The sequence below is a fragment of the Pundamilia nyererei genome, unplaced genomic scaffold (genome assembly GCF_000239375.1).
Source record: "Pundamilia nyererei isolate P.nyererei 1_Seehausen unplaced genomic scaffold, PunNye1.0 scaffold00143, whole genome shotgun sequence".
NCBI lineage: Eukaryota > Metazoa > Chordata > Actinopteri > Cichliformes > Cichlidae > Pundamilia > Pundamilia nyererei.
Genome location: NW_005187544.1, coordinates 670,908 through 691,233, shown reverse-complemented (window position 1 = coordinate 691,233; position 20,326 = coordinate 670,908). Strand labels below are relative to the sequence as shown.

General features: G+C 40.0%; 1 protein-coding gene across 1 annotated transcript in view; it reads right to left on the bottom strand.

Moving 5' to 3' along the window:
• prmt3 (protein arginine methyltransferase 3) overlaps positions 1-20,326 on the bottom strand; it is a 57,938-nt gene that overhangs the window by 6,621 nt on the left and 30,991 nt on the right. The window contains exons 12-15 of the mRNA XM_005744401.1: positions 15,432-15,619; positions 11,322-11,408; positions 4,204-4,254; positions 3,520-3,607 (exon numbers count right to left, since the gene is read on the bottom strand). Coding sequence (XP_005744458.1) covers positions 3,520-3,607; positions 4,204-4,254; positions 11,322-11,408; positions 15,432-15,619 — 414 coding nt within the window. The remainder of the gene's footprint in view (positions 1-3,519; positions 3,608-4,203; positions 4,255-11,321; positions 11,409-15,431; positions 15,620-20,326) is intronic.

Sequence of the window (20,326 nt, the reverse complement as noted above, 5' to 3'; positions counted from 1 at the left end):
TGCTAACTGTAACATAATTGAAATGCTGTAGTAGGTCTGTAAGAGAGCTGTACATAAATTAATGACAACAAACATCAATGAAATGAGAAAACACTGTAAAAAAAAAAGTGTGGTCAGCATTGCTCAACAACAATGTATTAGACTGACAAAATTAAACAGAAAAGTAAAACTTAAAATTATTACTGCTAAAGGTTCCACAGACTACTAAATCGTGGGTTGAACTTTTTGTGTTTTTCACACTATTCTTTTTCACATGACCATGTCATGCACTATTATGTGAAAAAATCTGGTGCATAATGCTTCTTGGTATCACTGTGCAGCTTCCTAGTTCTGTTCTGTTTTAGTATACTATTCTTCTCTGCTCTCTCTCTGATGCATTTATCTTCCCGGATAATGCAAAGCCCATGATAGCGTCTGTGCAGCATCAGAAGTTTTGACATTCTTATCACCCTGGGTGCTGGCCTCGCAGGCTGAGCACGGCTAGGAGTAGCTGGACATCAAGCGGCTCTGTCCCCACACAGGTCATTTATTACAGCAGACTAAGTCTGATATCTGGCCACTGAGTGGACAGCCAGTCTCAAAGCTCATCCATTCCCACTTCAGCAGACATATCCATGATTCCCATTATGATAACATAGAGAGAAAGAGTTTACAGCAGTAATAAATGTGAAATCATCCAGACATTACGTATTACAGTGGTGTGAAAAAGTGTTTACCCCCTCCTGATTTCCCTTTCTTTTTTATGTTTTTCACATCTAAATGTTTCATATTGTCAAACAAATTTAAATACTAGACAAAGATAACACAAGTAAACACAAAATGTTTTTTTCCAAATGAAAGTGTTTATTATTAAAGGGGAAAAAATCCAAACCTACACGGCCCTGTGTGAAAAGGCGATTTCCCCCATAAACCTAATAACTGTTTGGGCCAACCTTCGCAGCAACAACTGCAAACAAGCGTTTGCGATAACTGACAATGAACCTTTTACATGGCTGTGGAGGAATTTTGGCCCACTCATGTTTGCAGAATTGTTGTAATTCAGCCACGGTGGAAGGTTTTCGAGCATGAACCACCTTTCTTAAGGTCGTGCCGCAGCATCTCAATCGGATTTAGATCAGGATTTTGATGGTTTAAGAAAAACAAATGAAGACTTTGGAGTGGCCTAGTCAGAGGTGGACTTGCTGGTGTGTTTTAGATCATTTTCCTGTTGCAGAACTCAAATCCGCTTGAGGTCACAAACAGATGGCCAAATATTTTCCTTAAGGATGTTTTGGTGACAGCAAAATTCACAGTTCCATTTACCACAGCAAGTCTTCAACGTCCTGAGGCAGCGAAACAGCCCCAAACCATTATATGACCACCATATTTTCTGTTGGTATGATGTTCCTTTTCTGGAATGCTGTGATACTTTTACGTCAGATGTAATGGGACACACACCTTCCAAAAAACTTAAACTTTTGTCTTGTCAGTCGACAGAATATTGGGGAGTCTTGGGGATCATGAACATGTTTTTTGGCAAAACTGAGACAAGCCATTACGTTCCTTTTGTTAAGCAGTGGTTTTTGTCTTGGTACTCTGCCATGCAGGCCACTTTTGCCCAGTCTCTTTCTTATGGTAGAGACATGAACACTGACCTTAACCTTAAGTGAGGCCTGCAGTTCTCTGGATGTTTTCTGGGATATTTTATGACCCCTTGGGTGAATTGTTGCTGTGCTCTTGGGTGAATTTTGGCTGGCCAGCCACCCCGGTAAAGTTCCATGTTTTTGCCATTTGTGGATAATGGCTCTCAATGTGGTAGGCTGGAGTCCCACGGCTTTAGAAACAGCTTTATAACCTTTTCCAAGCTAAGATATCTCATTTATTTTGTTGTTCATTTTTTCCTGAATTTCCTTGGTATGTTGTCGGGCTTTTGAGGATCTTTTGGTCTACTTCACTTTGTCAGGCAGGTCCTACTTAAGCGATTTCTTGATTAAGAACAGGTGTGGCAGTAATCAGGTGTGGGTGTGGCTAGAGAAATTAAACTCAGCTGTCCCAAGATGTGATATACCACACTTAGTTTATATTATAACACACCTTCATTTAGAAACTGCATTTTGTGTTTACTTGTGTTATCTTTGTCTGGTATTTAGTGTGACAAACATACAAAAAAACAGGAAATTAGGAAGGGGGCAAATACTTTTTCACACCACTGTATATAAACTGATATACTGTGACAGGAACACCATTTTTGAATGCAACACTAGCAGCAATAATCGTTTCTTTTACAATAAAGAGAAAAGAACTGGCTGGTTGAGTTTGAGAATCAGCACCGTGTCTGAAAAGGAAAACATGCTGGAACCTTCAAATTCTTCAACCATTTCTGAGATGAAAAGACTTTTTAATAAGGTGATCTGACTTTGTTTTCTAACACCAAAACCCCTGTGTGTTAAACTGAGGAAGAATGCCTTTACTGCCAGCCACTGGAGAGCCAGCTTTATCTGAGGGATGAAATTTTAGGTTTAGCCAGCCCTCAATTTTTGAAACACCTTTTAAACCTAGTTGAGGCTTAAGATTTAGTTTTAGGGATATAGTTAGAATTAGGTTAAGAGTTGTACGGTTACTTGTGATCGTTAAACTTGGAAATGTTTAAGTGAATATAATAAAATAAATGGTGAAATAAATGTCCTCACAACAACAAACACACTGACACGCTTGTGTCACGCTTGTGTCACACTTTTGTGCTTATATGAGGGTTTAGTAACTGATGGCATTTTGTAAAGTGTGAGAGCCACACCACAAGGGGCCTTGACATGATAGCATAATGGCTCTGAGTACCCTGCCTTGGGCATCTGCTTGCGATTCTAATGGACACACATGACACCATAAAACAAAATGTCTTCTAATAATGTACTTCTGCGTCAGTGTCCTCACAATGAAGTGAAATCTGTAATATTTAAAAAAATATAGCTATTAGATGAAACACTGTATGATGCTGTTAGTGAACACAAGACACAAGACAAGACGTCCAGTTCAGTTTGGTGGAGATTGGGCTTAAAGAAAGTCATTTCCATAAACAATCATACAAATACGACTCACATCAAGCTCTATCAGTTAACTGTCTTTTAACGTGCTGATACAGCGATTCCGCAGATATCTGACTGGCCAGTTACAAAACGCCTCCCTTGTAACATATCATGATTCAGAGGCCTGCAGCTGGCTATCAGATGAAGTTTTACATGGTGCCTCTGATGGCTGAATGCGATTTGTTTTGATCCCTCGCTGTCACTGTGTTTGACGGATAATGGGTGTCAACCAGCCTCACTACATCTCCACCACAGACAGATTACTGACTGCAACACGCTATGACGCACCCCAAAGGGTCCAGAAGAGTGAAATGAATTACCACACCTGAATATTAAATGCAAACCTGCCTATAAAATATGTAAATAAGAGTAAATAAAACTAAACTGAACTGAGTAGACAGTAGCACTAAACGTTGCACAGCGTCGTAGAGTGTTTCTCAGTGAAGTGTTGACTCACCGGCTTGGACAGACACAGGTTTCTCCAACAGGAACACGGTCTGTTTCCAGTGTGTCTTTGTGACCTGAGGACCAGTGGAGAACATCACCTAGTAATGTGGAGAGGAAAAAAAAACTTTAGCAAAGCATCCTAAAGTCAGTACTGAGTTTCTATAAAGGAGGATCACTTTGTCATTTTGTATTATTGTGCAAAAAACAAAACATTTGAATGCTTAAGGACTTCAAATCTATTTATAGGGCCAGATTTTTGTGAAAGAAATTAGCATTAATGTGAAACTATTTCAAAAGAGGAAACCATGTTTTTTTGATTCCTGACAAATATGCCACAGAAAGCAGAAAAAAAAGGTGAGGTGAGTTTCTGTTAAAGCTGACCCACTCTTACAGCTATTGGTCTCTGAATCATTTATAGCTGAGTATGGACAATAAACAGAATCTTACTGAAATTCAAATCAATAGAATGCAACTTGAGTTTCAGGTAAAAGAGGAAGTGCAATCAGAAGGCGTGTCTGTGCTGCTCACACAGCTTGGCATCGCCTGTTCCAACTGGCCGGCTCTGCTGGGTAAGTGCTTGTATCAGCAGTCGGCTAGGACGCCCGTCGATTGCCAGCGAATGCCTCAGGGAGGAGGAACACGCTAAAGCGTGAACATAATTGAGTTTCCGTTAAATGGCTCGGTCGCTGCTTACCTTGTTGCTGCAGCCTTTGTCGAAGAAAATGTCAAAGTAGCCCACAATTGCCTGCAATGAAATATGAGGGGTGTGTTAGAATGTGACAGTACAATAAACCCCTGGATTTGTTTGACTACACTGCAACGGTGACATGCAGAGCTGAGAGAGCGAGTGCGCACGAGGCTGGAGGCAGACCATGTCTCGAGATATTAATGAGCAATATGAGCCACATGATAAGGACTGTGTTCAAGAACAAGACAGTAAAAACAAACTGGGAGAAAAAAAAACTTTCGATATGCACCCTTATCTTTGTGTTTAAAGTGCTCCTTAAAGGAGAAAGCGCAATTCAGCTTTGTCATGTTATTCTTACGTGTGAGAGTTGGGCATATTGATGCAAATATCAATAGTATCAATAGTATTGATATCAAGGCTGGTATTGCTATTGGATCAATACTAGCATGATAGGATCGATACTTTGATCAATACTGCCACTAAGTTTAGTAGGAAGCCAACTAAACTGCATTAATTTAAAAAATTATATAAAATAAACCTTAAACATGCACAATGAAAAATGTTTGAACCTTTTTGTGTTGACTTTCTATTTTGTTTCTAGCCTATAGAACATTTAAAGCACAGACATTGACAGAGACATGATCAGATGGATATTTACATTCCAGGCCTCCAAACTTGGTGGTCATTAAAATATGTTCAGAATTTGAAAACTGAACATGATTCATCTCATGAATCACGACACACTGCTCTCCACTGGTATTGGTATCGGCAGTACTGGCCCTCTATTTACAGGGCCAGTGTGCAGTATTGCACAGCCCTAGTGTGTGGTCTGTAGAGCCACAGTGGCAATGCCAGCTTACATATAGTAGATATCAAAATGAGTTGTATGGGAACTGCATTCTATTTTCTTCAGCCCCACTTCTTCTCAAAAACAACTTGCTTTCTCATTTAGGCTGAGTCAACAACATGTCCCCGCGTGCTCCCTCTCACCTCGCTTGAGACTTGTCACTGGACAAAAGAAACAAATTACCGCATGAGGCAACACTGGGCGAAATTTGCTGACAGTAACAAAAATATATACCTTAGCTTGTTATATGAAATTATCAAAGGTGGCTAAAGTGTTCCAATAATGTAAAAAAAAAAATCTCAAAAGTCAGGAAAAGAAGAAAAGGAAAGGTTAAGGAAAACGAATGACGCTTTACTCCATACATTTGAATTTAAATCAACAATTCCCACAAGGAAAAGGTAAATCGGACATCTGAAAAATCTCTGGTCCAATAATGAGCTTTTAACATGTCTTACAGTTGTGTAAATTCACTAAGAGCCAGCAAGGAAGTGTGGTTTTTGCTCCAAAACATGCTCTGTAGTCCTGCAGCGCCATAAACACATTTGACTGAAAAACAAACTGAGGGAAAGTCTTTAGGTGACCATTGTCAAATATGAGGTGTAACCCCCCCCAGGTTTGTTTTCCTCTCATATCTGCCCCCACTGGAGGAACAAAGCCACTCTATCAATCTCAGGAGGGCACTTGTAGTGGCAATGATGCAGAACTAATAGCTTTTAATCCTGATGCAGCTGACAACTTGGAGGCCGGCTCTCTGAGACAAAGAAGAGCTGAATCAATGCAAGAGAGGAAAATAGTATACAGAAGAGAGGAAAGGAAGCTGTAAAGGTAGGAAAACAGACAAAAGGTAGGGAGACAAAAACTGCAAGGTAATGGAAGATGGGGAATGGAGGATGGGGAAACCATTTAAATGCCAGACATAAAATACAGTACCATCTGTTCACAGCTTCTGTAAAACTCTCCAAACAATTTCAGATTTTTTTGCAATACTAAAAGTATTTGCAGCACACTCAAAAATACACATACGCAACCCTGATAATCATGCTGCTGTCAGAAGCTGCGTTCAATAAACTCCACGCACCGAGGCTTCAATCAACCTTTATCGACTGAGACAGGCAGGGGCAGCACTGCAAGTCGCAGCTAAACCGTGAGAAAAGAACCCAAAGTGGATAAAAGAGCATGTCAACCCAATGCAATTATGGCTTTTAATGAACGCTACAGAGAAGCTCGCTGCTCAGGTAATTAGGAAATTAGCTGTAATTACTCGTCAGGCAGAGCAGATTCACCTCTCTCAGCCAGAGAGGCAGAGATCATCCTCATCACGCCTCGTCGATGACAATGCCTCATAAGCGAGATTGATTGTCACTTCTTGCGTTGTGCAACTTTCACACAGCCAGCGAGACGGGCAATTAAAATTTAGGCCAGAGAAACTTGCAAATACACAAACAGCTTAGCAGCTCAGAGCCCCATTAAAATCGCAACTGAAAAAACAGGATGTAACAGCCTCATAAATAAAACAGAAGAAGATCAAATGAGGTCTGGATGACTCTCACCGGATTTGTACATGTTTTAGCACTTTTTTAATTAAAGAGGAAGAGAAGAACTTATCAAACTTATCCAGGTGTCCGAAATGACTTAGTAAAAGCTTGAAAGTTCAACTTCAGATGGCTATTGAAAACAGTAAAAAGAAGTTTGTTTATTTTCGCATGGAAAAAAAAAGGTGAATTCCCTGAAATGGAAATTATTTTAGTATTTAAACAGACAACAGGCATCATGTCACAGATTACAGAGTTGTTATAGCTAACCAGAGGGCAAATATTTGCCCATGTACTCCCATATTTATTTTGAGCCTTGTCTCTGTCCATCTGATGAATTTAAGCATGGTAATCTCTCTCTTTATTCCTCAGTTTCTCCAAAAACTGGGAAGGATACTAAATTACAGCACGGCATATAGCGTTTTTAAGACAAATACTAATGCCGATATTTTGATAAAAGTATTGGTCTCAGCATTTATGTCAGTTTTATGAGCTTATAATGTGACAATGTTGTCACCGATAACTTGTTCACACACTTCCTGACTTTGCCCAGATTCCAAACATGTGTGTGGTCATCAGGGACACTAAAGAGTACGCTCATGTGCACAAACTACACACCATCAACACTCATAACATGATTGAATGGCGTTTCTCACACATCTTTGCTTTTTTACTTTACATTTATCGACAGTTAATGGTACCAGTACTGGCAATGAGCAAATAGCTAATATCGACCGATATAAGACCGCCGCCAATGCTAAACAGTGATCTCTATGCTAAATGTTACAATTTTCTTCACCAGTAGATGGACTGCTCCATCTACTAAGCAGGTGGCAAATAGTAGGTGTTTGCTGGAAAAAAGCTGTCCTGTTTGGCGTTAAACAAAAAAAATTTTGTGTCATACCTGACATCTTATGAAATCAGATAAAAGCCTATGTTTCCTACCATATAGGGGATGAAGACAAAAAGGGATCAAAAACATAAGACAGAGGAGAGGAAGCACAGAGCCACATACACACACAACCACACACCAAAAACAGGACAAATCAGAACGAGCGCTTTTCATTTTCATCAGCGTTTAGCCTTGGGCCCCGGCTCTGTCTGTGATAAGTGATGACAGTGGGATTCTTGGCGGCCCACGGAGGAGGCTCTGCAAGACTGCAGCTCTCCGGCCCCCATTCTCCAGGAAGAACGGGGGGAAAATTAATAATTATCATCATGGATAACACCAACAGGGAGCAATTCATCATCGCTCCTCTTTCGCCTGGCTATGTGTCAGCGAGCCGCGTGGCCCGTCCAGATACTATTATACGATGGTGGGGAGGGGGATGCATGAAAAGAGAGGGTGGGTTAAAAGGACAGAAAGGAAGGGGCGGTGAGGTGGAGGGAGGGAGGGGGCGGGAGAATAGAGGGCTAATGTGCTTTTGATGGGGTTTATCCAGGCGTGGAGGCTTCAAGCACGACCACCTCACGAGCAAGATGTTGTGAATTCCTCCCCCCTTCCCCCTACGTTTCTCCTCTCAGCCTCGCCATTCAACTGCAGCCGTGAGGCTCAGGTGGAGCACGAGTCAGCACACCTGCAGGTGGTGTTCCTCATTCGTGATGCTCTACAGTAACAGTTAGAGAAGGTCGAGAGGCAAGCTGTGCAAAACCGACTGTTTGCTCCACTGCTGAGCTTTGCTCCTGAGTGCTTGATGAATGCACGAGTGGAGGGCATGTTAAAATAGCATAGTCACACGGCATGAAGACAAACTCCAGCTTTGTCACTTTAAAGCCTTTACCTTTGGGCGTTGGTCACTGTTAATTTGTTTGTCCCAAAGTGTGGGACACAGTAACAAGTAATAAGAGAAATTCAGTTTGAAATTAAGTATATCTTGGAAGGGCCGCAGCGCTCTTGACTTTGGGAATGGCTGCTCTAAATCACTAATCAGGCCAAAGGCTCTTTTAATTATCTACATCCTGTATTTACTGACTAATTTTATACAGGTCACAATTTTGTTTAATTAACAGGTTTACCAAATTTAGTAGATTGGTATTGCATTGGTCAGCAAATGCCCTTTTTAAATACTGAACCGGAAATAGTGCCATTATATGCTGTCAGTGCTGAATGTTACAACCACTATTCATAAATACATACTAGAATTACCACTGTTAGAATCACTATGGCTACTAATCAGTGTTAAGGACCTGGTGGATATCAGTTTCCTTTGACCTAACTTGAGGGAGCCCACAACAAGCTTTATACAACTTTGTGATTACATATAATAATAATAACAGTAGTAATAGTGAACTGTATCGATGTTAGACAATGCTATTTGAAGGGAAAACACATTCTAAGCACATTTTTTTCCTCAATCAAATATAATCTAGCCAATTAAAGTGCTGTGTGTATTACCCTTCTGTAGACAGACATGCAGGCTTTTAAGTTTAAACTCAGAACACTTCCTCTGTAACTTTCAGGACATTTGCATAAATCAGTGTGCTGATGATGATTTGTAAGTGGAAATAACCTGCCAAGGCAGTTTTTTTCTGACAATCAACTGATAGCTTAACTCAAAATGCTGCATAGTGCTGCATTGTTAAGAGTTAGAGTGGATTTCTGAAAATTGTCCTTGAAGTTGAAGAGTACCTGTCCTGTCAGTCCAGAAGGCCACCCCCCCTCCCTTATACACCCAATTCAAATTTGATGGAAAGCAGGTAAGAGATGGATTGCTCACTTTTTTTTCTCTGTAGCGCTACAGTAGCTATGTCAGCAGCACCGAGACAGCAGTGTTAAAATTAATTACAGACAGAAACTTATTCTCTCCTGCTATGCCATCAGCATTCATCTTTTCCACCCTTAGGAGAGGGGGTGAGATATTTTGCTACTCACTCTACAGTTTAGGTAAATGGATCATGATGGCAGCAATGCTTTAGAGGGTTAAGCCAAAAAAAAAAGATACAGATGCCAGACCAGTCAGAGTTTTAATGAAAATTTCAGCACATATAGTTTGTATGCAGCAGGTAGATTTCAACGTTTGCATGTAAACAGGGTGCAAAGTGTGTGGAATTCAAGAGGGAGGAAAGGAAAAAGGGACTGGGAAAAAACAGCAAGAGTGAAAGGATTTGTCTTGTGCGTGAGCGGCGCAGACGCAGGGGTTGTGCTGTTCATTTAATGCAAGGTTAGGCAGGCTGAGCTGATGAATGGACTGTCGACAGGAGAACAAAAGCAGGCGCTCCATCACAGGACAGAAGAAGCAGCTCTCCCTCACCAATCCCTGAGCACTGGTCCAGGAGCAGTTTACCCTTCACACACCCCAATCTTAACTACTACTGAGGAGCTGTGGCCAATACTGACTACAGGTCAGTGTCTTTATGGTAACAACATGCTACTCCCACAGGGCAACAGTCCGTCTGTAAATCCTGAGACAAGCAGGCTGGATACTCAAGGCAGGTATTTACAATTTACACGAGTGACACTTAGAGTACTTGCATTATAAATGCAAAAAAACCAAAACAACCCTACATGAAACAAGCATGACTGAACAATAAATTGTACACATCAGACGTACACACACATACAGTATCTGTCCTCCTACATACATCACAGCAACTGAGAATAATAAGACATGTGAAACAACAGGAAGAAAGCAGGACAAAGTATTGCCAAAAAATAACAATAAACTGAAAAACCACTTCCGTAATGTATGATCCTATCATCTGTTACCTCTAACATGACTGGACTTACAATCCAGAAATAGAAACGGGATGTTTTCAATTACAGAGCAGAGAAGACAGGAAAAATGAAAGGATGTTTACAAATCCCATTAAATCCACCAGCCTTACCCAGGGAGCACAAGCCAGATAATAACCACCTATTGATTATCCATTAAACCCATACACCAGTGCGGTAACACTGCAGCATAGCACAAAGCTGCTTCAACACAATAGGCCTTGTTATGGACAAATCACTTCTCTCCAAGCCCACAGTAGTGAGGCTCTTCTTTAGCTGGGTGGTTATTATTGGTGTTGCAGAGAGAAATGTGTCTGTGATGCTGTAGGAAGTTCATGGAATTGGGTGGCATGACTGGAGGGGCTGATGGTGGCTGCCAGAGCCAGTCCAAATGGACTCATAAAGCATTGTTCATGCTTTGGTGCCATGCACTTCAATTTTGTACTGAAGTTTTTGGTCAAGCTGACCTACTCACAGGTTCAACTAGGAGTCAGATAATGCCTCACACAGGACTACAGTTGTTCTCATCATTCCACATGTGCTTTGAGTGCTAAAAATAAATAAAATTAACAGGTTGAGCAAACTTTTGGAAGGACATGCACGAATGTGGTTTGAATATTACCAGTTAACAAGGCTGGATTAGCTTTGAAATCCTTTCTTTTAATATGTGCTTACGTGTTTTTAACCCACAAAGTATTTGTGGGTGATGAAATAATTAATTATGTATGACATGGAAAGCAAAGCAGGCCATGTACACTGACTATGTTGTATGGCATGCAATACAAAATCACATTAGCCTGGTGTCTCCAATTCAAGCTGAAACTCTATTCAACATCCAACTGAGAGACAATACAGAGACATAATATATCAGCACGTGCTGACAGATATCTCTTCTGTTTGTACCACCTTGTTCCTTTCACGCAGTATTTCTGATAAATGGTTGCGGATGTACAATGTTGTTTCAGGGGCTTTTTGTGTAGCATGTGGACAGACTACAAATGAACAAAAGCCAGTACGTATATATCTGACTTACCGTGCAGTGTGTGGTGTTTGTTATCTTCAAGTGGAAATCTGATGAAAACTCCAGCTCAGACAGACACACTCTGTTACAGTCAATTGTCTGTAGGGAAAAGGCAAAACTGCATTTAAAAAAAGATTAATAATAATAATGACAGTGTGAACTGTGAAGTAATTCAAAGAATAACAGAAAAAACTTGTTGGTATACTTTGCTTTTGAATTTTACATAGAGTCTGTGACAGAGTTTGTTTGTTCATAACAGCAGAGTTGGTCAAATCAAAGCTCTTCACCAAGTTTGGGCCAGTAGAGATTTCTTATAATAGTGTGGCTATCTTACAAAATCTCCCCAGTAGTTCTCTATTGTCACTATGTCTGAGAGAACCAATGCTGACATGTTGGAAATAACATACCTGTACACAGAATTGTTTACCGGTACTGAGAAAATGAAATGTGCTGTACAGGATGCCTTTGTTAATCTATGTTGTGTTTTAGAAGTCAATGCGAACATGTTAGCATCAGTGCTTTGTTCAGGTACTGCCTGGCAAATTGAAAGCTGGCATATTTTCCTGCCATCACTGTGTTTTTTTGGTACAAAGCTATGATTTCACTCACTATAAATGGTGATTTTTTTAAATAAATTGCATTTCTGTTAGAAATCTCATGCAAATATATGCTTAGAAAAAAGTTGGAAAGTAATTATATTTTGACTAACTCGAGTTGGCCGAAAAAAACAAAAAATGTCTCCCTACTGGAGACAAATAGCTGACTGCAGCCCAGTTAAAGGGCGCTTTAAAGGGTACTATCCCCTACAATTGTCACAAAAGAGGAAATGATTCCTAAATCATATCCTGCACCTGTCTATTATCCTGTCAAGGGTGGGAAAAATGACTTTCCTCTACAGCATTCTGACAATCATCCGACATTATTTATATAGCAACTCTAATTAGATACACTCTCCCACTGAGCACCCAGATCAGTTAAATGAATCATGTTACTTTATAACAGTTATGGTGACTAATTAGGGCTGTGACAATTTACTTACTACAGCTTTCAATAGTAACTGGAAGCTGAGAGCCAAAAGCAGAAAATTGAGTACATGCCAAGAACACTTCTCTTTGTTCATTTTAGCGATTGCGAGGACTCAAACATAGAGGATATTGTTTTTACATTCATCACTCAGATACTAGAATTAGATCAGACTAAAAAGTAAAATATAGATTTAAATATAGAGTGATTTTGGATAGAATCTTACTGGTAGTGGAGGAATACAGTTGTGTTGGAGTCAAATTGTTAAATGTTGCCATTATTGTACTTAAATTTGTAAGTCTTGGTTCAAACTGTAGGATCAAAGACATTCCTTTGTTTCTGACCACCTCCCCAGCCAGTCTGCTGGTGGGGGAGGCTATAGTGTTTTAATATGGGACATCCTATGTGAGGGTTCTGTTTTGTTGTTTAGTAATGCTTGTGTTCTCAGAATAAAAGGCTGCAAGGAAGGCTGTTTATTTGAAGTTGGCTAGGAGACAGGTGAGGAGCGGTTAGCTCCAAGAGCCTGGTTCCAACCAGCCTCCCTTGCTAGCAAGTAAAAACCAGTTAAAGCTGTTCGTCTTGCTTCCTTGCTTTGTTAACGGGAATAAGTTTCTAAACCAGCGGGGCCTGTGGAAGCGCAGACCCAACAAGTTGTACTGCTATAGTGGGGAAAATAATTATTTGGTCTTCTGCTGAATTTGTAAGTTTGCTCTCTCAAAAAGAAATGAGAGAGGCAGAATATCTTGGCTGCCACTTGGCAACTTGAAGTTTCAGTTCCTTCTCCAGATTTTCTACAGGACTGAGGTCTGGAGACTGGCTAGGCCACTCCATGGCCTGGATGTGCTTCTTCTTTAACAACTCCTTTGTTGCCTTGGCAGTATGTTTTGGGTCATTATCACACCGGAAGACCAATCAGCACTGTTTAGGCTGTGGAAAGGAGGTTCTCTTCCAAGACATGGTCCCATCTATTGGCAGTGAAGTAATCCTGTATCCTTAGCAGAAAAACAGCCCCATGACATAATGTTTCCACCTCCATGCTTGACTTTGGGGATAGTGTTCTTTGGGTCGTACATTTCTCTCCCTCTAAACTTAGCGGGTCAAGTTCATGCCAAAGAGCTTGATTTTGGTTTCCTGTGATCACAGCACTGTCTCACAAGCCTTCTATGACTCATCTAGATATTCACTGACAAACTTGAGACAGGCCTGTACATGTGCCTTCTTGAGCAGAAGGACCTTGCAGACGCTGCAAGATTACAATCCATTACAGTGTAGTGTTTCTGATGGTGTAGTTGGTGCCTGTGGTCTCAACTGCCTTCAGATCATCAACAAACTTCTCCCGTGTAGTTCTGAGCTGATCCATCACCTTTCTCATGATCATCCTCACGCCATGAGGCAGGGAGACTGAAATTGTTTATATTTCTTCTATTTCCAAAAGGCTGCACCAATATTTGTCTAATCAAGCTTCTTGCTGATAGTCTTGTAGCCCATTCCAGCCTAGTGTAGCTCTACAACCTTGTCCCTGGCCCTTTGACAGCTCTGTGTTCTTGGCAATGGTGGTGGAGATGTTGGTATGGAAGAAACTGTGGACAGTGCTTTAAGCATACGAGTTGAGATCTGTAGTATCTGTAGTTAAGTGATTGATTGTAACCTTTGGGTACACAGCCAATCTGTGGAAGCCAGAATTCTGGCTGGGTAGTAACTTTTATGTAATGTGTTTTTTGATTTCTTTGTTTGTTTTTGTTGTTTGCATTTTTTTCTCTCTCTCTATTAAAATTAAACTATCATAAAAATTACAGAGACTGTTCATTTCTTTGTAAATGAGCAAACTTACAAATTTAGCAGGGAATCGAATAATGATTTCCCCTATTGTATGTAGCAAACGTTGTACTTTTCTTAAGAAACAATTTGGAGTACCAAAGAGCAAAATGACTTCTTAAGCTATTTATGATTGGAAACAACTGCATAACATAAGGCAGGTTTAAAGGGAGCAAATTAAACATTGCTCAGATTGAACATTGCTATCTCTTCTCACTGAGAGTAAAAAAAACTTATCTGCTTAGCTGGAATATATAATTCCATGAAAGGGCTCTCAATTTTCCGGAGTAGCAGCCAGCTTTAATGGAATGTTATTGGATCGTATCAAAGGGAGGCAATAGATGAGAGTCCTTGTAATTTGGGCAGAGGGGCTGTCTATTTGTCACTGGAGGGGAGAAACTATCGATTAGAGGTTTCAAATTCCATTACATCAAGTTCTACCCTCATTCATCACATTCTGAGATGGGTGGAGGACACGGTACTTAGCAAACAGGCCAACTGGCAAAAAAAAATCCCACATATAAAAGGTATTAGAGAAAAGAGGAAAGAGCATTCCTTCTGAGATATATCCACAAAAGGTGTTCTTAGATATGAGACTCTTTGTGTCTTTATCTGCATATTCTCTGTATACCACTCTCCCACCAGCACAGCTAAAACTACTCTGTCCTCAGTGTGCTGAGAGTAATAAAGTTTCCTTAAGAAGAACTTAAACAAGGATTAGACAGATCAATCACCCAGCTCTACAGCATCACCACACACACACATGCACATACACACACAAACTATAAGGCCCTATCTCTCTATACAGCTAACTGCAGCTCTCGTTCTCTGTCGATGTTTTAACTGCCTGAGCCCTGAAGACTCTATTTCTCCCATTTGTGTGTACAGGTATATTGCTGCAGAACATTTTTACTTGTTCATGTCATCAAACGAAGACAAAATTGAATATCTGATCTCTAATCACTGCAATACAAATAAGGCAGAACAATAAAAAAAGCCAAAGTTGTAAGCTTGATCAAAAATATCTGTGCAAAGTCAGATAAAGAGAAAAAATAGAGTTTAACTTAAAGAGACAAAAAGTTTCTAGTAGTTATTTTGGTTGAAAAGTCACGTTTAATTATCTACTGTGTGTCCAGCCAAAAACAACCCCAAATAAATACAGAGACAAGCCAACCATTCAGGTTGTATTGTCATTTTATTTGGTAAAGGACATTACTTTTACTTTTAAATATCAGCCTTGCCACTGGATTTGCAAAGGAGCTACACAGAAGGTTGAATGTTTACCTGTATGACTGTAGGTTCAGAGATGAGTGTGTCTGCTTTCAACACTTCCACCACAGCCTCTGGCACCACAGCCTTCTTCATGCATGTCATGTTAAAGCCATATACATCATCCCAGAATGCAATGCGGTCTTGGTGCTTCTGTACATCACCCACAGCTGCCAGGCTGATGTTACAAAGGTCTGGGTACACTGTGAGGAAGCGAAACAAACAAATGAACAAAATTAGTAAAACAGCATCACCACTGTTTGACCAGTAAGCCTCAACACTCACATCCAGCAGAGAAACTGCCAAATTTGGGCTAAAGTCAAATAGCCAAAAAACAAAACAAAAGACACTTAAGTTATATCTCTTTTCCATAACATGAATATTCCTTCAAATCCTTTCTTGACCTTGTAAAGATTGACAACAGTTGCTCATCCTGCTCATGCATACTTTCTCTTCCTGCCCACTTTGAGCTTTTTCATCGATCTGTTAATCTTTACTTTAAATCTTGCCTATATTTCAGCTTTCAGTCCCTTTAACTCATGTAATATTGCTTAAGGATGATGATAAAGGCACGCAATAGAGCAACACTAAAAATGAGGAGACAACTATGTCAAATAGAGATTAAATAAAATATTCTTTCTCGCTTTTAGTTTTTTAATGTAGCTATTGAGTAGCAATCTCATAAATACTGAACTATGAATATTGTAATAGTGCAAGTTCTTTATAGGTTCATTCAAAATATACAACATACCACGATGTAATACTTTAAAATACAAAACACAACATCAATGTGTGAGGATCTTCCTGTGATGGGTGGTGCATCACTTAGGAAAACTTCATCTCCTTTACTTTGGTAAGGGATGGTGCTGTGTACCCTATGAGGTGCAGCTGAATTGACCACTTGCACTTATAGTTGTGGGTGGAGTCAGCGGAATTGATAACATTTGGCATAAGAGAGCAAACAAATGGAAATTCCCCAAATTCTTATCATGGTTGCCACTTAGATCTTTTTGAGTATTCCCACAACCAGTTTGTGAGTGGTTGCTGGAATGATGGCATTCACAAAGAGCAACACAGTGCTGGACTGAAAACCTCCTTGCAAATACTTTATTTGCAAGCAGATTGCTATGGTTGCTCAGAGTTTTTGTGGAAGATGAAGACTTGTCTGCAAGCACTCCTAAACTACTCTTTCACCAGTAGTGAAAGTATGAAAAGTACGATAACAACCAGAAATGGAGACCGTCTACCTTCAAAGTAAAAACTCTAAAAAGGTGTTGGCTACAGTAATACATGCAACTTTTACTTTGAAGGCGGATGTTCTCCATTTCTGGTCTCAATTGCACTACTTCCAAGTTTTACTCCTGCTCGGCTAGTAGTTAACAAGTGTTTGTAGACAAGTCAGCATCTTCCAACTAAAGTTGACTGCGGCACCCTGTCTGCTGATGCTACACCCTGTTTGCAGTCTATTTCAGTCACCTTTTTCGCTCACTATGTGTTTATACACCTCGCTGTATTCAGTTATTAGTTATTATTAATCTCTGGCTCTCTTCCATAGCGTGTCTTTGCCCTGTCTTCCTCCCCTCACCCCCAACTGGTTCCAGCAGATGGGCTCCACTCCCTGAGCCTGGTTCTGCTGGACAATTCTTTCTGTTAAAGGGCAGTTTTTTCCTTCCCACTGTCACCTAAGCACTTGCTCATAGGAGTCTGTGGTGGGGCATGATCTGCGGTGCAGCTGCAGGGGAGACAGATGCACCTGAGCCACATTCGCAATCACGCCTCGCCGGCATAAAGAGTCCATACTGGATCCCCATGTGGTAAAAAAAAACAGGATAAATCCCCCAAAAAGCATTTTAAACAGTGATATGCCCCTCCTCAGTTGGTAATGCATTTAAATTGAATTTAACTGTTGCTTTAATTTTCCGAACAATACAAAACACACTCCAGTAAAATAACAGCACCAAACATATGTATCACTGTCCACAGTTTTGAAGGACACTGAATCTGTATCCTGAACACTTGGAAGGCTGCCCAGACAACAATGAGAGAATATTCTGGGATTTTATTTACTCCACTCAAAAGATCATTAATCACAACTAAAGGAGAGAGTGAAAAAATCTGCTCCCATAAATGTCTGTTCTCAGTGATGAGACATCCTTAATGTCAGCAAATTTAATAACTCACAAACTATTCAACAAATTTAATCAGAGAATGCCTTAAGATCCTGGGGGTGTGGATTTTTGCATCAATTTCATGAAGCTCCTTTAATGACTGTATCCATCACATGTGCACAAAACACTGGCCTGATTACCACTTTGTCCTACTTTCATTCTTCACACTTTACTTTAATACTAAATGGCTCAAGACAAAGGGTGTGGACACACATCCAATTCCAAAACCATGGCTAGCCTCCACTCTTCAGAAACGTTTCCCACAAAAATGAAATTCACTCAAACTTTCAGTTTGAAAGCATAAAAGAAGTCAAGTACTAATGCTTTATCTCCATTAAGTATCAGCACTCAAACTGCACTCACAGTTCTGTGCACAGAGTTCCCTAAGAAATATCTTGTCAAGAAGTTAGCATTGTGCACTGGATAACTTCTGTCCACCAACATCTAAATATTACTGCTGTCCACCAAGAAACTGCATAGGAAGCATGAGCATCCAAAAAGACTTAAACTTGTGAGATTTGAGACACTCTCCTGACAGTCCAAGTTTTAATGAGTCAAGTTTCTCTACTGCACAAATTACTTTACAAAAGAAGAGGGAAAAAATAGTTAACTAATTTTCCCCTTCAAGCAAACACAAAGACAAAAAAACACAACAACAAAAAAACACAACCAACAGCTTCCTTCTGTCTATTATCCCTTTCATTACTTTAGGTGCTAATGAAAGTTCCACAGCATCAATAACAGTGTTAGTCTGCCTGCACTTGCCTGCTCTCGCTCTCTCTCTCTCATTCAGCAGCAACACTGATAACTATGCTGTGTGATAAAGAATGAGGGAGGAAAAGCTAAAATCGGTGTGATCCCAGACTACGACTGATTCATTACTTGTGGAAAAGCAGATTGAGGATTGTTACAGAAACATATGAAATGGTAGCCTTTTGAGGCAATTTAAGATTGTGGTGTGACCCCAAAACTTTAACTGACACAAAATAATTACTGATAAAAAATAAGCACATTTTAAAAATTATTTTCCAAATTTTTTTACAATATCCTGCCGCCTCATAGGAAAAAAACTCTTATAAGATGTATTATAATTATATAACACTGTCTATCAAATGAACTATCTGCATCACAAAATGAGCATTAAACATGAGTTAATGTCTTGTCATTGTATTTTCACATCTGAATAAATTTCTTTGGATGACTAATATGCTTGGTGATTAAGTTAGAGCTGAGAGGCTTGAAGCCATTGCTGTTCCTACTGTGAAGCAACATTAGTCAACACTGAGGCCTAGGGCCTAAACTAGAGTTCAAAACACTCATGAGGATATAAAACTACTCCTGCTACTAGTAATGCAAGTATCAGCCCCTGTGCTAAAGACATCTATAACAAACAACCAAAAAATAAACAATGTTTAGTACCTAACTAGAGACCACCTTGTGACTCAAGCCATGATGGACATACATCTGGGGTTTGTTTTGATGTCAACTATATACCTGTAAAGAGTTTTTGGTACAGGATAGCTGTTCCACAGACAGACATATTAATGCCTGCCAAAGTACTCAAAGTCACCTTTGAGGTAATCCCTGCTACAGTAGGCGTGTCCAGCACTAGACTTTGCCAAGGGGACACACACGCACAGACACACAAACGCACGTCCAAGGACACAAAGGTCACACTAACATTATCTTCATGTCACTTATTTCTCCTCTGCAACAAATACAAAGTGATTAAAAAAAAATTGTATGATGAACAATCACAGGAAAAACAAACTCTTTGAGTTCTAAGATTTTATATGTCACGACATAATAAAAAATAATATGGTTCTTAACAAGTCTTAAAATCAGATAAATACGACTTCAGATGGCCTGCAAAACATGAATTACATCACGTATTCTTTATTTCACAATTTCTATAGGAATCATTTCTACATGGAGAGGTGCCGCAATCAAATGCACTTGATTAACTGATCATAGGCAAGTGTGAGCAGCTCTTTGAAAGCAAACTTTTGGTGTTTTTCGGTTTGTGCGTCTGAAGTATTCAACACAATGCCAAGGAGGAAAAATGTAGTGCAATGATCTTAGAGAAGCAAATGGGGCTATAAGGCCATTTACAAACAATTTCAAGTCCATCGTTTTATAGTGAGAAAGATTATTCCCAACTGAAAAACATTCAAGATGTGTTCCTCTTTTGCCATGAGTGGACATCCCACCAAATTCTCCCCAAGGTCAAACTGAGCAATTCTTAGAGAAACTTCTCTTCTCTCTGAAAACTACATGGTAGCACAGCTTAGGTTTGCATCTGAACAAACCACAAGATTTCAAGAACAAAGTCCTTTGAACAGACGAGATCGGAGTGACGATGTTTGGCCAAAATGCACATCGCCACATTTGGGGAAAACCAAACACAGCATATCAACACAAACACCTCATACATGCATGGTGGTGGAGAGGTGATGATTTGGGCTTGTTTGCAGCCACAGGAACTACGCAATCAGTGACTAGACCATGAACTCCACTGTATACCAGTACTAGTATTAAATTTGAAGCCATCTGTCGGACAGCTGAACTTGGATGAAACAGGGTAACCGCAACAATCACGCAATATCCTGTGCTGCTGTTCATCTCAGGATGTATCTCATTTTAGAACCTGTAATGAGTAGGGATGGGTATCGTTTAGGTTTTATCCGATACCGGTGCCAAATCGGTACTTTTGAAACGGTGCCGGTGCTCAAACGGTGCTAA